Source organism: Olea europaea, chromosome 1 (genome assembly GCF_002742605.1).
Source record: "Olea europaea var. sylvestris chromosome 1, O_europaea_v1, whole genome shotgun sequence".
Taxonomy (NCBI): Eukaryota; Viridiplantae; Streptophyta; class Magnoliopsida; order Lamiales; family Oleaceae; genus Olea; species Olea europaea.
In genome coordinates this window covers 33,204,481-33,224,405 of record NC_036237.1, presented here as the reverse complement: position 1 = coordinate 33,224,405, position 19,925 = coordinate 33,204,481, and the positions used below count along the sequence as shown (strand labels likewise).

The 19,925-nt window shown below is 36.5% G+C and overlaps 1 protein-coding gene and 1 pseudogene across 1 annotated transcript; one reads left to right on the top strand and one right to left on the bottom strand.

Moving 5' to 3' along the window:
• Positions 1-4,869: 4,869 nt before the first annotated feature.
• Positions 4,870-7,436, top strand: LOC111401838 (40S ribosomal protein SA-like). The gene is made up of 5 exons (XM_023029772.1): positions 4,870-5,107; positions 6,014-6,276; positions 6,382-6,579; positions 6,820-7,024; positions 7,152-7,436. Exons 1-5 carry the CDS (start codon positions 4,975-4,977, stop codon positions 7,256-7,258), a joined length of 906 nt encoding a protein of 301 aa, XP_022885540.1. The 5' UTR covers positions 4,870-4,974; the 3' UTR covers positions 7,259-7,436.
• A 1,660-nt stretch (positions 7,437-9,096) lies between these two features.
• On the bottom strand, positions 9,097-17,714 carry LOC111407592 (annotated as a pseudogene).
• Positions 17,715-19,925: the final 2,211 nt, after the last annotated feature.

The window sequence follows — 19,925 nt, the reverse complement described above, 5'->3', positions numbered from 1 at the left end:
CCCCCCCCGAAGTCCTTTAAGGCCCAAAGAATATATAAACTAATAATCAATTAAATACCTAAAAAATCATACTAATACAAATTAACAAACTTTTAATTCGATAACAAATTTTTCAATTCGCCTCTTTTTCAAAATATGCGTCTAAGTTCTTTTGTTTTTCTTTGTACCCAAATCAAACTCAACTTCATCCCTGATCTTTTACAATGCACATACTACATTTGGCATTTTTATTTTTATTTTGGTACAAAGCAATTATTTTAAAGTTAGGACCATTAGAAATGCTTCTTTTAAAGAATTAGATGGTAAAACATGACTATTACTTGGATCATGATCATCTTTGATAAGTTAAATAGTTAATAAATAAGAAAAATTCAGTTTACGTGTAATTTTGTTTTAGAATGTGTGATTGAAAATGAAATTTGAAAAAAAAAAAAAAAGAATTTTTAATAAAACGGTACTCAAGTAAGGACTTCATTCGATGATTAGTAAATTGAAGTTGAATTTGCTTAATGTTTGATGTTTATTTTTTTATTTAGGCATGTGTTACTAACAAATGAATATGGTAATAGATTTTAATTTGTATTTATCATTTGAACAATTAAGTGATGAAAGCATAATCAAATCAAACCATAATTAGAATATAATGGTTCGATTTCAAAATATTTAGTGAAAATTACATATTATCGGAGTTTTAAACTTCCCAATTCAAAATTAAGATTTACAATTTTATTTTTTTTCAAAAATTAGAGAATTAAGATTTTAAATATTATTATTAATATTTAAAGTTTAACCCAACCCGCAACCCCAATCCTATTTCTTCGTAAACCCTAAACATTGTTTCAACTGTCTTATCCATCTCTCTATCTTCTCTCTTCTCACTCGCTCTACCAACCCACCATTGCCGCAGTTATCCTTCTCGAATCTAACAACGATGCTCTCATCTCTTGTATTTGCATCTACCTATATCTTACCTATTCTGTATTTGTCGACGAAGTCATTCGCGGTCTTTGACAGGTCCTCTCCTTCATCTCTACCGACGACGCAACATCGCACCATTGTCGTGGGATGCGACCTATACCGCCTTTGTTCTCTCTCATCCATCACCTAGTCGTTGCTTCCCTATCCCACCAAATATGCATAGCAACTTGTGATTGTCACACCGTGCGGCTTGAATTTGTGCCGCACCGCGGGGAATAGTGTAGTGTCTCTAGACGTGAGAGACGACTTTTGTGCACTGGATCTAAGTAGTGGCCATTGCGTCACCGATGAATGAAGAGAGACTTATGAAAATTAGGTCCCAATCCGTGGTCATGGTGGTAGTGTGCAGTGATCGTGATAAATTTGGATTTAGTTTTTTTTTTTTTTTGGGTATTTGGATTGTGGTGATGATGGTTGTGATGTCGGATGTGGTGGTGATGTTGATAGTTGCGGTGGTGAATTTGGTGTTTGTGTTGGCAGTGATAGTGGCTGTGGGTGTAGCAACAACGGTGGTCATGAATAACGGTGGTGGTTATAAATTTTTAGGTTGAATGTGACAAATAAGTTGAATAATTCATGACCAAAAATAATGTGACCTGAAAAATTGTTAAATTGTGGTCAATAAGTTGAAAATTTGTGACTATTTATTTTAATATTTTGTAACCAACGAATAATATGCGACATATTAGTTTGATAAATTTGTGACTAAGAAATAAGTTGTGATCTACGAGATTTGTGATTTGTGACTGCGACGACATCTATAAATTTGATTAAAACATAACTGTGACCTTAATATATTTAATTAATAAAAATATATTTAATTAATTATTTTATAAATAAATTTTAATTAATATTTGATTTTTAAAACAATAAACTTTGTTTCTTTAATCAAAAGAGAGGAAAAGAGAAGAGGAAACAAAAATAAATAGACTTATATATATTTTATTAAGAAACGATGCTCTATATTTATGGGGAAGAATCATGGATTAAACAGTAATAATATTTAGAGTTGCAAGATACAATTGTCATTCGTTAATAAACTTATCATTTACAACATTCCCCTTAAATGACACGTTATAAAATATTTATCTCGTTAAACCTTATTTGATAAAAATCAAATTGGACAAAAAAACAAACGAAGAAAAAAGAGTTCTGTTCTTTTTTGAATATTAAAAATAAGTGTTGTCTCATTAAAATCTTGTTAGGAAAATTCGGTGGGATAAAATCTAAGCGAAGGAAAAATAGTAAAACTACTTTCCCTAATGTTGATCACTGAAAATCTTTGAGTCAATGCATTCCAATGTCATAAACAAATTTTTTGAATGTAAATGTCAACAGTGTTTTTGTGAATAAATCGACCATATAGTTACATGAACCATTTTGTTGGACATGAATGTCACCATTCTTTTGAAACTCATTTGTATGAAAGAATTTTAGAAAAATATGTTTCGTCCTATCACATTTGATATAGCCTTATTTGAGTTGTACAATATAAGTTGCATTGTTTTCATACAAATTTGTTGGACCATCTTTTGTTAAAGTTAACGCGTATGATGCTTGGATATGATGGGTTAAGTTCCTCGAACATACATATTTTTGGCCTGCTTCATAGATCATCCTCATATGACATCAATTCATGTTGAAATATTTAAAACTGGTGTGTGAGGTATTGTTTATTTTTTTGATCAACAAATGAATCTAAATAAATTATTTTTCAAACTTCTAGTTCTAATGATATTTTGAGAGGATTTAGATGATGATATATATACACATCATTTTCAACTTCTTAATTCCTCCCCCTATGCTAAGGGAATTGTCCAATCAAATTGACAATCATTTTTTCAGCGTTATAAAATATCGCCCATTTAGGATAAGGGTTCAAACTACGTATTTATTCTCAGCGTTCTTTATTTCCCATCTCGATCGTCGTGGTAGTTAAATTTGACATGTCCTGTACCATCAAAATAATTAAATAGAAAGATTAGGCCTTGATCATAAGACAATTATAATTTGGAGAACTATGATGTTTGCACGATGAGTAATAGAATTTATTAATACAAAAATGGGAAGTATTAAATTAATTGGAGGTATTAACCATTTATCGTCATCCCAACTAACACTTATTAAAATATTGAGATTTATGCCCACTAGTATAATAAGACACGATCTTGATTATATAATTTGAAAAATATGCTCATAATTTAAAATTTGAGTAGTAATTTCACAAATTTCAATTTGTGCACACCATGCTATCATATACTATATGTATCAAATCTATTAGATACAAATAATATTTAGATGATCAACGTGTACGATGATATGGCCCTATTTATCACCCTAATTAATTTTTAGAATTATAGGAATTCAATCCCTATTTTAGCAACTGATGGTTAATGAAATTTTTTTTTTATGAAAGATAACAAACATTAAATATGATTGAATTGAAGAGCCTTTTAGTTCTTCATTGAATATCCATTTAAATTTTTAATTTCACATAATTATTAATCCATAAATGATCCAATCGATCATGCCAAACAATAAAATTAAATTGAACTTCTGGTTCAATATAAGATATAATTTGATGATTTAATTTTAAAAAATACGATTAAAGCTTATATAATTATATATTATTCAAATAGTTAAATTAATCAATGTCCCCATGACATTAATTACATGTTTTTCTTCAGGAATAAATATGAATTCAAAATGATATATCTTTCGAAAATACGCTACTTCAGGAGCACGTTATATTTTACTACCACTTCTTTAAGAGTAATATATCAATATTCTTTTAAAGTATTAAAAAATATAATTTATGCTCTTCAAAAGCAAATAATACACTTTCGAAATATTAAAAAAAAATATGGTTCATACTATTCTGAAGCAAGTAATATTTTTCGAAGAATATTACTTATAATATCGTGCTATTTCATGAGCAACGATATGATAAATTATCAATTTAACATTTATATCAGAAAATCTAAAAATATTTAATTACCATATAAATATAATATGAATTTATATAGAAAAATTAATCACCAAAAATCTATACGTAAAAAAATCTCTCAAATATGCACGTGAATTGATTTCATACATAGACTGCATAATATGACAAAATAATCATTATACATATAATGAAATAATCATTATAGATTTACGTGAAGCAAAAAAAAAAAAATCAAAGAAGTAGATGAAGAAACAGCTGATACATATGCATATAGAAAAATTCACACATCACCAAATTATTTTTGGTACATGTAATAGATGATTATGTTTTAAAAAATTAATATATTCACTAAACTTTGAAAAATGAAGTATTCATACTGATAACGTGTTATGAAAAGAGAGAAAAAGAAAAGAAGGAAAAAGCATAAATAGACCCGTGTGTATTTTATTAAGAACAAAAATCTTATATTTATAGGAAGGAATCATGGATATAACAGTAATAATTTTCAGAGTCATGGAGGTATAATTGTTATTCATTAATAAACTTACCATTTACATCAGCTTTTTAGTTTTGAAATGAATTATACTTAGGGTTTGTTTGAGACGTATTCTTTCAAAAAATACATTTTTAAACAGTGATTAGATATCATTTCAATTACACATTTTTCTATAAAATAATATTATACGCAAATTCAAATTTTTTTCTCATTTTTTAATCACATATTTTTCATCAATGTACTATTCCAAAGTGCATGATTTCAAAATAATGTGGCTCAAACTGTCAAACACATCATCTCTTGTAAATGAAAATTTTCCAAATATTAAACTATGTGACTCGTACTACCTGAGCCCCACTCTGCCCAACACCAACTAGACCATTGAGCCCAACATTAACTAAAGCCCATTAAGCCCAATAGAGACAAAACTTGACTAGGGTTTCGAAAGAATATATTTCAGAAGGCTTCGCACCATCGCTTCCTACTTCCGTCCCTCGGAACCAGAGAAAACTAAAACTCTAGCAAAGTAAAGGGCAAGAAGTAGCACCAAAAAATGGCGACCGGACCAAGGATTCTCTCAAACAAAGAGGCCGACATTCAGATGATGTTGGCTGCCGAAGTTCACCTCGGCACCAAAAACTGTGACTTCCAAATGGAACGTTACGTCTTCAAGCGACGCAACGACGGTAAACATATGTGCATACATTACTACACAAACGTAGGTTTGCATTTATAATTGAATGTATTATTAGGCGGTGATGTATGTTTATGCTTCGTGAGATCTATTTTAGTGATTTTTTTCAGATGCGAATTCGAATTTATCCTATAGGGTTCTTGTTTTTCAATTTGATGAATGATGCGCAACACCAAAAATTGTGATTTCCAAACGGAACGTTGATTAGATGAATGATTTTTTTGGACATACACTAATGTATATAAATCTCTTTCTATGGTTTTAATGTGACTAGACAATGTTTTTATATTGTTATTTTATCAAATTTATTAGGATGATTTCCTTGCACTTTTTGTTGGATGTTATTTCTAATTTCTGTTTCCCCGTAGCAGCCTTAGCAATCCAAGGTGTTCATTGTAGTTGTCTAATTTTGCTACATCTTCTTGAGCTGGTTTCTCAATGATTTTTCCTTGACCAATCGTCCTGTTTAAAATTCTTGATAATGTCTTCGGGGTGTTACAGTGCTTAGTCTCAGTTGTGGTGTACTTAAATTTGTTAGTTAGTTCTTCTGTTATGGTTGATGTGTGATGAGATGATGCAGCATTTAGTAAAAATCAAATGTACCAAAGATGATTGTTTTAAGCAATTGTAGTCAGTTTCCTTCAACTTTTTTGTTCGTTCAAAACTAAATGAAACTAGATGGCTTTGGCTGACATTACTGCTACTCAACCGAGTCAATTCAACATTAATCCATAATGATCTCTGCTGTTTTACATATTCAATTAATTCCAATCATAAACAAGTTGTGCTGCCATTCATGCCTTTGACATGTCTGAGGGATGTACGTGCCCAGCATGTTGCATTTAGAATTTCATTTATAAATGTTTTTAATAATGAATTATCCTGTTTTGCTGTTTAGGAATTTACATCATCAACCTTGGGAAAACATGGGAAAAGCTTCAGATGGCAGCCCGGGTAATTGTTGCTATCGAGAACCCTCAGGATATCATCGTTCAATCTGCAAGGCCATATGGTCAAAGGGCTGTCTTGAAGTTTGCCCAGTACACGGGGACTCATGCAATTGCTGGACGCCATACTCCCGGAACATTCACTAATCAGCTTCAGACCTCGTTCAGTGAGCCACGTCTTTTGATTCTTACTGATCCAAGGACCGATCACCAGGTCAGTTGTTTCTATTTTTATTCCTGGTGCATCTGTTCTATACCATAGTGCTGCAAACACCATTTTAATAATCATTATTCTGATGCTTAATATATACTGCTGCAGCCAATTAAGGAAGCAGCCCTTGGGAACATCCCCACCATTGCTTTTTGTGATACTGATTCCCCTATGCGCTATGTTGATATTGGTATCCCTGCCAATAACAAGGGGAAGCACAGCATTGGTTGTTTGTTTTGGCTCTTAGCAAGGATGGTTCTTCAAATGCGTGGTGTCATTGCTCCGGGACACAAGTGGGATATCATGGTAAATGCTATATATAGTGTTGTTCTATTGTTTAAGTGGCTAAAATTTGACATCCTTTGGAAATATACAAGGACTGTGTTCTGTGAAGAGGGATCTGATTCCCCATCCAAGTTTGGTTCTTCATGTTACACTTGTGTGGTGTCTAAAAGTTCTGGCGTGATAAAATATGGGAAATATGGATTCAATGATATCTCAGTGCGTCGATACATGTTCAACTTCTGATGTATTCTCTATTGGCAGGTCGATCTGTTTTTCTACAGAGACCCCGAGGAAGCCAAGGAAGAACAAGAAGAGGAAGTACCCGCTCTCCCAGATTATGGTGATTATACAGCCGGCGCACTTGCTGGCACAGATTGGTCTAGTGGTCAGATTCCCGAAGCTCAATGGACTCCTGAGATGACAAGTGCCATTCCACCAGTTGCCAGTGGTTGGACTGCGGATGCTGGTTAGTGTTCTCTATTGTACAAGGGAATTGGTTTTTAATTTCCTGGGCAAATTACAGTTCTCAATATTTTTGGTTTTTTACTGCAAAATCGGAGAGTTCAAATATTTGAGAATCCAATAAATTGCAGGAGTAACTGCTGATGGATGGGACTCGGCTGCCCCGCCACCAATGGCAGCTCCTGGAGTTGATATAGTGCCACCGGCTCCTGCTGCTGCTCCAACTGGCTGGGATTAGTTAAAGAACATTTTTATTAGATTCACCCCTTGAAGAGCTTGGTTGTTTTATGAATATTTATGTTATCGATAATGGCACATCTTTTTTGTAGCAATGCTTGAGTTTTAGAGATGATGATGTCGGCAATGGCAACAAAAGCAATTTGTTTAATTTAGTTGATGATGAAATTTTTCCTTCATGCTTGGTATATGTTAGTGAATGGACAAGATTTTTAATTTTTCTTTCGATATTTTTCGTCCTTTTTAATATAATTTAAATGACGTTATATGTTGAAGATGATGAATAGCGTGTGTAAAAAATGCAGAAAATTTGCAAAGATTTATTAAAACTGATTTTTTCAAAGCATATAATCATCTTAAAAGTGAAAAACAGTTTTTTGAAAGAGAGTTTATCGAATTCTTTTGATTTCCTTAAAATTTCAAAATTATGTGTGGACCAACTGGGTAGGCCCTTATGAATTTTTGGGATAGACAGTCAGCCCTAGACGAGTAGTTTATTACAGTATACTAACTTGTGATCCAACCCAATCTCAATTCGATTTTGAATGGGTTCATCCAAACTTCAACAATCCAATCTATTTAGACACCAATAACGATCATTCTTCGATCTAAACCAGATAAAACTTGGCCCCAATTTGATTCCATTTCTTGAATTGAAAATGGGTCGAATAGTGTGTTTTTGAAAAATAAGTGGTTGAAGAAGAAGAAAATGTTTTAGATTTACATGTAATATTATTTTATGGAAGATTGTATGGTTGAAAATAGAAGAGAGAAAAATGAAATGTAATTTAATAGTGACCAAACAATACTTATTCTCTCTCTCTCTCTCTCTCTCTCTCTCTCTCTATTCATTTTATTCTTGATCTCTAATATCTTCTTTTCTACTCCACTTGTTCTTTTATTTAAAGTTGGATTAAACAAAACTCTCGAATCGTACCGAATTGAGTGGTTCTTCTTAAATTAAATATTCGAACGGGTATTTGAATTGAGAATCGACGGGTTTGGTTTGGTTCTTGGTTCTAAATCAAGAACCGAATAATTTTTTAATTAATTTATTTTAAATAAGCCAAGTTATTTTAATTTTTCTAAATAAATTTATTAACTAGTTAATTTAGTTCAAACAAAAAAAATATGATTTTCCTATTTCTAGTTTTCAGTTCAGTCAACTTAATCAAATTGACCAAAATTTTATCAAAATCTGTTATTCTACCGTAGTGCTGTTTTTGCCGTTCTAGAAAAATCGAATTGAAACCCGACAACACCTCTATTAATTATTTTGAGTTCGCCATTTTCCCTTTCCTGTGATTTTAACCATCAAATCTGTGAATAACTCAACAAAAGAGATGCAAAAGACAAATAAAATTGGATGCAAAAGACACATAAAATTGGACTACGTTATGTTGTAAGAACTAAAATTGAATATATCATTAGTTGAATTAATATAACTTTGTAAATATTAAAAAAAATTGATTATAATACGAAACTTGGGAACCAAACCGAATGAAATTGAATCCAAAAGGCTGCATAATTAAATTTGGATCAAACGGTTCCACTTACTAAATACCCGAAAATTTCAGGTCCGAACCATATCCAGCCCTAATTTAAAGAGGTGAAATGTAAAATAGTAAATGGCTCTTTTTAGACAAATTTCTCTCCTCTGCCTAAAGCTCGTCATCTAAAGAACAAACAGAACTAAATTAAGAAACAATTGTTAATACTAAAGGATACAATAATAACAAAATAGCACAAGCCTTTTTTAGGCCATCTGATCCAAAAATACTACACCAAACAAACATACAATTTGTAAACTTAAATAAAAGGACTATATTCAACATACAAATGACAGGAACAACCGAACAAGTAAATCTTTGTTTTAGGACGATAAGCACCAACTAATGTGAAGATTCCATACCCGACTCAAGCCTTAATTGTCACGCTGCATAGGCACAAACCCGATGGCTTTATCTCAGAAGTCTGCCATTGAATCCCGGGAGCTGCATTCGGATCATACGACAGGTGTTATAACCCGGATACTCCTCTACCAGAAACAGCAAAAGCTTACCATTTAGTATGCCAAATTGAAACCCAATGCTCGAACTCCCAGTCATGGCAACTGGCACCATCTTCCAAGAATTGTCCACTAAGGTCGAATATTGCTAGCTTCCGTTCGTTCTTCCACTCCATGCAAAAGAGCTCCTTCCCAAGCACAGCTTGTGCAGTAACCATGACACAAACCATTTTTCATCTCACACCATATGTGCATCTCCGGCTTATACACATCAATAAACTTTGAGTTTCCAATTGTGAAACTTGACCTCCCACCCATAATATGAAGGCTTTCCCTCAAACCCACATGCAAAACATGCCCACCTTGGGCGGCGTCGACTCTCAATTAAAGTCCACTTGTCAGTATCCGGGTCGTACACCTCAGCATAAGAAGAGATTCACCATCGTGCCGTATCCTCAAACTGCATAAACCATGCCATTTAGCTCCGCACAACCAAAGTTATGCCGTGCCACGTTCATGCTAGCCAATTTGCTCCAGCTACCACAAGAATTAATTAGGACCAAGAATGAGAGCTATTATATTTTCTGGATATTTCGTTTTGCAACAATCAGATAATCAAGAGATACGTGATGTGTGAGAAATTTCTAGCATGACTATTTATGCATGAAATGAATTGCGACATAAGCATCGATTTCAAAGATTATATCGAAAGATGGCATTAAAATTACTGTATGCAGACGATATTAATGGAGCAGCTTGTTTCCAATTGCTAACTTAATGTCAAGTTTATGATGCCCTTTGATATTGTATAATAAATGATTTGGAGGGAATTTCACCTTTTCACAGGTGAAGATTCTCAATAACAAAGGCCTAGCAGATTAATTGTCATGGGGTGGATTTATCACCATTCACGACGACAATAGATTTAGTTGCCAGTTGGCCTCTTCTCAACCAATATCAGCTTGCAAAAAATCATACTCAGTGTGGAAATACATTAATGAATCATCAGAAAACCAAGCTATAGCTTTGATCACGGCCAGTTAACTCACTGGAGAAATCTAGCTGAAAAACAATTGTATCCAAAATACAAACGCAAGTTTGGAAAAAGGACCGTCTCCCTAAATGCAAGTGTCGAAAATGAAAGTCATTCATGAATATTCACCAAAACACCAGCCATGCAAAATCTACCAAATATGCCATCATATAAAACTTGTTCTGGTGTTCAGTATCAACACAGGAAAATCGATGTAGTAGATGAGGAGAGGGGAACTAGAACAAGGTTGTGAGAAGAAGAGAAGCTGAGAAGGGGACGCTGAGAAGAGGAGAGAAGAGAAGAAGAGAAGCTGAGAAGGAGCAAGCAGCGCCTAGGTGCTGGAGTAGGCGCCTAGGTGCTGCCCAGTTTCTGTCGAAGCAGAAACTGGGCACCTAGGCGCCATGTCCAGGCGCCTAGGCGCCCCAAGTAAGTTTCCAGACAGAAACATGGCGCCTAGGCGCTCCGATAGGTATATATATTGCCAATTTTTTTTCCCTCTTTCATTAAGTCACAACCCTTGCACCCGAAAATAAGAGAGGAAAAGAGAGAAAATTTGGAGAGAATTTTACAAGATTGAAGGTTGTTTATCTTGGGTATAAATTCAAAGTTATTTTCTTTCTTGGGGATTAACTTGAAGGCTTGTTCAAGTAATCCAAATACATTGTTATTCATATATTTCATTGAAATCATTTCTTCCTCATTTTCTTGTTCTAGAAGTGGTTTGAAAATTTTCACATTGTCAACTTTGTTTGATCTTTGGGCTATCCAAGGGAGGTGTTTTTCCCAACAATTTGGTATCAGAGCTTCTTCCGAAATCAAGGTGGTTAAGCTTCGATTTTGTGGTGAGTTGCTTGAACTTTGTTGTGCACAAGGTGTTTGTGAAAATTTTCAAGTGAACTTTGGTGATTTATTTTCGGTAAACAAGTGGATAAATCATGTCTACTAGAGGAATGGTGAAGATTGGGAAGTATGAGATAGAGAAATGCAATGGGAAGAATGATTTTTCATATTGGAGAATACAAATGAAAAATTTGTTGATTTCTCAAAAGTTGCACAAGGCATTGGCGGGAAAGGAGAAGAAGCACGTTGATATGTCGGACGAGGATTGGGAAGAGCTAGATCTTGAGGCACAAGCGTCTATCATTCTTTGCCTTGAAAGAGATGTTGCTTTCTTGGTTGATAGTGAGGTAACAGCGGTGGAGGTGTGGACAAAGTTGGAGGCGAACTTCATGATGAAGACTCTAACAAATCGGATCTATTTGAAGTCCAAATTGTATACTTGCAAAATGGATGAAGGTACACCAATCCGGGAGTACATCAACAAGTTTGATAGGATCATATCGGACTTGAAGGACATTGATGTGGATGTAGATGATGAGGATCAAGCACTTCTACTACTTCTTTCATTGCCAAAGTCTTACGAGAACCTAGTACAAACATTAATGCTTGTGGGTGATAAACTTGTGATGGAGGACACTAGAACGTCACTTCTAGCGAATGATCTTCGAAAGATTGCAACTAGTGGCATGTCTACCATTGGTAACAAGGAGCAAGCTCAAGGATTATTTGTAAGGGGTAGAAGCAATGTGCGACCAAAGGGCAAGGGAGAAAAATCTAGATCGAGTTCTAGACCTCTTGCGGAAAGGTTTTGTTTCAAATGCGGCGAGCTTGGGCATTTCAAGGCGAATTGTCCTAACAAAAAGGGTTGGAAGAAGAACAATAAGAACAACAACAACGGAAAGGTGCAAGTCAAGCAAGAGGTAAGCTATGCCTCGGAAGGAGGGGAAAGCGATGAGTGCTACACCATCTCTTGTGATGAAGAAACCTCCGGCAAGTGAATTCTTGACTCTAGATGCTCTTACCATATGTGTCCAAATAGGAAGTGGTTTACTACCTATAGAAGCACTGATGGTGGAACCGTGTTGATGGGTAATAACCATTCATGTAAAACGGTGGGGCTTGGTTCAATTAGAATCAAGATGCATGATGGAGTGGTTAGACCATTGGTGGATGTTAGACATGTTCCTGATTTGCGAAAGAACCTTATCTCTGTTGGTGCCTTAGACTCCGATGGTTGCAAGATTGTAACATGGAATGGAGTAAAGAAGGTTGTTCGTGGTTCTTTGATTGTGATGAAGGGTATTCGTGAAGGCAATCTCTATCCTCTTCAGGGTACTACAGTTACTGAAGATGTAGCAGTTGGAACGAGTGGAAGTGGTGGAGACCCATGTGAGTGCACTCGGCTATGGCATAGGAGGCTTGGGCATATGTCTGAAAAGGGGCTAGATTTGCTAGTCAAGAAAGGTTTGCTAAAGAACTTGAAGAAGCCTTGCATGGACATTGCGAGTACGGTAAAGCACACCGAGTTCAGTTCCAGCCAAAGTGGATAAATCATGTCTACTAGAGGAATGGTGAAGATTGGGAAGTATGAGATAGAGAAATGCACATGGATGTATGGGGTCCGACTTCTGTCACTTCCAAAGGCGGTTCCAGGTATTTTGTTACATTTGTTGATGATTATTCTAGATATGCTTGGATTTATTTTTTGAAGCATAAGAATGAGGTATTCGACACTTTCAAGAAGTGGAAAGTAATGGTTGAAAACAGAACAGGAAAGAAATTGAAGACACTGAAATCTGATAATGGTACTGAGTATACAGATGGTGCTTTCAAGGAGTTCTGTGGTAAGGAAGGCATTGTGAGAAACTGGACAGTAAGAAATATATCGCAACAGAATGGGGTCGCGGAAAGACTGAACCACACATTTCGAGAGAAATCGATGTGTATGCGATCCTATGCTGGTTTGGGCAGAGAATGGTGGGCAAAGTCGGTTGCAAATGCTTGCTACATAGTGAATCGGTCTCCACATTCAAGGTTAGATGGAGATGTACCTTATAGGGTATTGACAGGAGAACATGCAGATTATGAGAAACTCAGAACATTCGGATGGACAACCTACTATCATGTGAACGAGGGAAAGCTTGATGCGAGAGCCAAGAAGGCTATATTCTTGGTGTATGCGACAGGTGTTAAAGGCTATCGCCTTTCGTGTGTAGAGGATTCTAAGTTTATAATCAGCAGAGACATTACTTTTGATGAGAACTCCATGGTAGCTTCGTTGAAAGCTACAGTGCTCGGTGGTGATGATGTTGAGACTACTATGTCTCAAGTTGTTGACATAGAACCTAGAGATCAACCTGATCCTAGGCATGTTCAAGAGGAGCATCATACAGACACTCAAGATGAGAATGATGATGAGCTTGAACAAGAGGCGATTCAGCAAGAGAATGTACAGGCACAGCAACAACAGCAGCTTGCAGATAACTTGGCTTCCTCTAGGCCACGCCGTACTTACAAGCAAGTTCTAATGTTGGGGTCAAACGAGCCTTTGAAGCACTATGGGTAGATAAATTTGGTTGAGTATGCACTCTCAGTGAAGGATGATGAGCCTACCACTTTCAAGGAAGCTATTTTAAACAACAATAGCGAGAGTTGGTTGGCAGCAATGGAAGAAGAGATGGAATCACTTCACAAGAACCAAACATGGGAGGTTGTTCCATTGCCCATAGGTAAGAAAGCTATTGGTTGCAAGTGGTTGTATAAAAAGAAGGAGGATCCTACCAAGCTCGGTGGTACAAGATTCAAAGTAAGGTTAGTGGCTAAGGGGTTTGCACAAAGAGAGGGAGTTGACTACAATGAGATCTTTTCTCCTGTGGTCAAGCACACTTCCATTCGGGTGCTATTGAGTATTGTTGCTCATCAAGATCTTGAGCTGGAACAACTCGATGTCAAAGCCGCCTTCTTGCACGGGGACTTGGATGAGGAGATATATATGCATCAACCTGAGGGCTACAAGGTTGAGGATAAGGAACGTCAGGTATGTCGCTTGAGAAAATCATTATATGGATTGAAGCAATCTCCTCGGCAGTGGTACAAGCGATTTGACTCCTTCATGCTAAAGCATGGTTTCTCCAGAAGTGAGTATGACTGTTGTGTTTATATTCGAAAACTTCGGGGAGGTAACTATATCTATCTTCTATTCTATGTGGACGACATGCTTATCGCCTCGAAAAGCAAGGTGGAGATAGATAAGTTGAAATCTCAACTTGGTAAAGAGTTTGAGATGAAGGATATGGGGGCTGCTAGGAAAATACTGGGTATGGAGATTAGAAGAGAGAGGATGAACCGGCGAATGTTCTTGAATCAGAAAGGCTACATTGAGTGGGTTATTGCTAGGTTCGGGTTGCAAGGTGCAAAGTCAGTGATAACTCCATTGGCTCCACATTTCAGGCTCTCTGGTTAACAGTCTCCTACTACAGCGGAAGAAAAGGTACACATGGATCGTGTGCCTTATGCTAGTGCAGTTGGTAGTTTAATGTATGCCATAGTGTGTACACGCCCAGATATTTCACAGGCGGTGAGTGTGGTCAGTAGATTCATGGCGAATCCGAGGAAGGCACACTGGGAAGCTGTGAAGTGGATCCTGAGGTACTTAAAAGGTACCGCGGATACGGGTTTATGTTTTGGTGGAGATGCATGTCATATAAGTGGGTTTGTGGACTCGGATTATGCTAGTGATCTAGACAGACGACGGTCTACTACTGGATATGTGTTTTGCATACATGGTGCCCCAGTTAGTTGGCGATCGATGTTACAGGCTACAGTTGCTCTTTCTACTACAGAGGCCGAGTATATGGCCATGGCAGAGGGAGTGAAAGAAGCATTGTGGTTGTGGGGTCTTCTAGATGATTTGGGGATTGAGCAGGATTGTGTGGACTTGTGGTGTGATAGCCAGAGTGCGATTCACTTAGCTAAGAATCAGGTTCATCATGCTCGAACCAAGCACATCGACATCAGGTATCATTTTGTGCGTGATGTCATAGAGGAAGGTGATATTTCACTCTCGAAGGTACACACAAATGAGAACCCAGCTGACATGTTAACCAAAGTGGTAACGGGTAGCAAGTTTCAACATTGCTTGGACTTACTTCACATTAGTCCGTGTTGATATGCCCGAGAGGGCATGGCCCTTTGGGGCGGGGTTGAAATGAGGTGGAGTGTATATGAACGTGGATGTGAACTACAGAGGCTTGATCCCGAGTTTTGGGTACGTAGGTAATCATGGTTTGAATGATGCAGCCGAATTTTTTTTTTGGTGCTTGCTTATTCTTCTTGTGTTCGTCCAAAATTTGAGGTCTATCAAATGATGTACGAGGTGGAGAATTGTGAGAAGAAGAGAAGCTGAGAAGGGGAAGCTGAGAAGAGAAGAGAAGAAGAGAAGCTGAGAAGGGGAAGCTGAGAAGAGAAGAGAAGAAGAGAAGCTGAGAAGATTGAAGGTTGTTCATCTTGGGTATAAATTCAAAGTTATTTTCTTTCTTGGGGATTAATTTGAAGGCTTGTTCAAGTAATCCAAATACATTGTTATTCATATATTCCATTGAAATCATTTCTTCGTCATTTTCTTGTTCTAGAAGTGGTTTGGAAATTTTTACATTGTCAACTTTGTTTGATCTTTGGGCTATCCAAGGGGGGTGTTTTTCCCAACAAAGGTAATACTACAAAGGCTTAGATTTTGAACTGTTCTGGACGCACTTATTAGTTTAATATGATGCAGCTTAAAAAAGGACATCGACTGCTCAAATTTGAGTTCAATTTTAAAAAGGCACCTGGCTGTATTCGATTTTAACTAAACCCAAAGTTTAAGAGTTCTCACGATATAAATTGAACTACTCCCAGCTCAAATAATAGAGCCATCAATCACATCTCAATTCTAGAAAGTATAAAAGTATGATCAACTAAAGTTGGAAGCAAAAAATATAAATAATATTTTTCCTAACGGAGATGCAGAGAATGAAATGGGGAAAGGCGGAAGAAAAAGAAAATAAACCTGTTGAGGCAAGAATCATATTGGTAAACATCTGACAAGGCAGTCCCCGTTCCATCAACCACATAATAGCCAGCAATTACGAGAAGCTTTCCCTGAAGAACCACCACTGCAAATCCAGATTTAGAAGGACTCGGCATTGGGGAAAGTTGGTGGTGTATACGTCCCAAGCAATCTAAAACCTCGCAGTGGCTTTCTTTTCCTTCAGAAACCTTACTCAGGACATATAACCATTCCTCGAGCACCCCGGCTAATTTCCTGATGGTGTTAAACTCTTTGCTTTTGATATATGACCTCCATCACTTGCTTACAGTGCCCATGACAGGAAAATTAGATCGAGGAACAAGAGCAAGACATATTTCGCCACATCATCTGGCAATCCAGTCAAGATGGGATTATAACAATGATCTTTTGAAGTTAAATGAGAACTGCTTTTGGAAGCAGGGGTACCTTGCGTCTCTCCAAAACTTATGAATACAACTAAATGATTGGCACCTAATTATAGAAATTCATGATACCCTTCGCTTATGGGAATTCTACAAGACCAATGCATAAACGATGCCCCAGATTGAATCAAATGAGCTGTAAAGGGAAACGGCTTACCATGCTTCGTCCAATCATTTTCAAATTCCACGCCACTTCCCCTACAGTAATTTGGCTTTCTCGCGCCAACCAGTTCAATACAAAATTTTAAATTTCCTGATGCGTTTCTTCCTGCGCACATTGCCCAAATATCTAATGGATAATAGAAAAGTGAAAGAAAGCCATATCCAACAAAAAATAAGTAAAAATATTTTACCTGACACTATATTGAAAGAACAGTTGAAATAAGGAAAAAAGGTGAAAGGTTGTAATTGTTGGATTTTTGTTGTACATAACATATTTTCCATAAATGACTTGCTAAACCAGATGAACTATTGTAAAACAGTAAAAACAGAATATTATTTTTGGAAAATAAATTGCACAGAATAGAAACAAAAGCATAAAGAAGTCCAGAATTCGGAATGAGGATGATCGAGGCGAGAACTAGGCTCTCTGTCCTTAAGACGTTTTTACCCCGTCACACGGTGCTTATGGTATGTGGTAAAGCGTCTCCCAAAATACAACGATTAGATACTTGCAGAAGCTGCACTTCGACTATAAGGCAACGAACCAGAACAGAACTACTCTCTGTAGACTATTACAGAAAAGAAGAGTATGTATGCAGAAAAATGATTTTGTAATGTTTTGGTGTGTTGTCGTTCATTGAAAGCCTGAGGACCATTCAAATAGAGGAGAGAGTTGACGATTGAGCAGTTTTCATCCACCACTCATGCCCACTTAACGCACAGTTTTAGCAAACTGATGGGTCGGTTAATAAACTATCAAAGGGAGGGAATAATTGAATTTTTTTAAAATAATAATAATAAAAAAAATTAATTAATATTAACCCAGGCCCACACCCACGCCCCGACCAGACCCGCCCACCCGCCTGATCGGTCGGTCGGCTGTGGCGGCGCGCGCGCGCGGGGCCTTTGGATTAGTTTAGACATTGTCTAAGACTCCCCCTTTCAAAGACTATTGGTACTCCTTAGAGCTCAAACCCATATCAAAACTTGAAATTTATTAAGTGGTTCAAGGTTGTGTTTGCAACCTATGTGGGATTGGAACATTTTTTCAATTCTTTCCCATTTATTCCTCTTATTTATTGTCCAACTTTCAACCATAATTTCTCATTCATATTGAAGTGGTTTTTCACAATTAAATATTCTACACTCATCTGCTCGGAACGTAGAATTTAATTGAGCATTAATTTCGATACATCAAACATCGGGTCCCACTTAAAATTGTGGTCAAAGTTGACCCAATTGACCCACCACTTCCAACAATCCCCCACATGAATGGAAATTATCATGACTATGCAATGCAGCCACGAACAGAGAGTACAGGCGAAAGATTTATTGCATCAGGAGAGGTAGCTTTTGGCTTTGAACCTGCCTTAGTGGAATACTATCGAGTTTACTTGGCTAATCAGTGAATTGATGTCTTGAACTGTTCAGCCGTTGGTGTAAACCAAGGCAACAATATCCACACAATAACCTTTCTATTCAATTCTTAGGTTCTCATAGTTGTGTTCATTTTGGCCGTGAATAATTCTTGGGATTCATAAGTGCTTTAGAGAATTTTAAGCCTCAAATTCTCATAGGAACGGCCCCACTTCACACTTATATAGGTGATCTCCTATTAAGAGTATTCTGCTATACCCCACTTGGTTTATCCAAGCTATAGGAATCATTAAAAGTTACAACTTAGCCTTTTACTTTCTGCAGACAGCACTTTTTATAAAGGGATGGTTAAGTGCTTTACTGAGTCTTAATAACTTAGTTGTCCCATTGAACCAAGATCTTGGGATCTCCAGTCAACAACGTTGGGTTACCATCATTAAGATTCATGCATGTTCGGCTTTAATCCTATTCCCTTTGATAGATAATATACTTGATCTCTTGGTAAACCTTTTGTAAGCGGATCCGCGAGATTCTCCTTTGATTTCACATAATCAATGGTGATAATACCATTTGAGATCAACTGCTTTATGGTATTGTGTCTACGACGTATATGTCTAGACTTACCATTATACATGCAATTTTGTGCCCTTGCAATAGCAGACTGATTATCACAGTGAATACTAATTGCAGGCACCGGCTTAGGCCAACACGGGATATCCTCTAAGAAGTTACATAGTCATTCTGCTTCTTCTCCAGCTTTATCTAATGCAATAAACTCCGATTCCATTGTTGATCGAGCTATGCAAGTTTGCTTTGAGGATTTCCAAGACACTGCCGCACCACCAAGTGTAAATATATAACCACTTGTGGATTTGGAATCTTTCATATCAGATATCCAATTTGCATCACAATATCCTTCTAATACTGCTGGATATCTCATATAATGTAATCCAAATTTTAAGGTATGTTTTAATTATCGAAGAACCCTATTCAATCCCTTCTAGTGATCATTGCTTGGCATGTGAACCTACTCAATTTATTAACTGCGAACGCAATATCAGGACGTGTGCAGTTCATTAAATACATCAGACTTCCAATAACCTGAGAATATCTTAATTGATGTACATGTTCAATTCTATTTTTTGCTAAGTGTAGACTCGTGTCTACTGGAGTTTTGACTGGACTTTCATCAAAGACTCCAAATCTCTTTAGCACAGACTCAACATAATGAGATTGTGAAAGAACGAGGCCATCTGGTGTTTTAGAAATTTTAATTCCAAGAATTACATCTGCTACACCTATGTCTTTCATGTCAAAATGTTTTGTTAGCATTTTCTTAGTGGAGACAGTGATATCATGATTGCTACCCAGAATTAGCATATCATCCACATATAGACATACTAAGACATACGCTGTCGGTGTACTCTTATTATACACACATCTATCACACTCGTTAATTTTAAAACCATTTGACAGCATTGTTTTGTCAAACTTTTGGTGCCACTGCTTTGGCGCCTGTTTTAGTCCATATAAAGATTTAACGAGTCTGCAAACCTTTTTCTTTTGTCCATGAGTGACAAATCCTTCAGGTTGCTCCATGTATATTTCTTCTTCTAACTCACCATTTAGAAAAGCTGTTTTAACATCCATTTGATGAATTTCGAGATTATGTATCGCAACAATTGCAATAAGGATTCTTATTGAAGTAATCCTCGTTACTGGTAAGTAAGTATCAAAGAAATCAAGACCTTCCTTTTG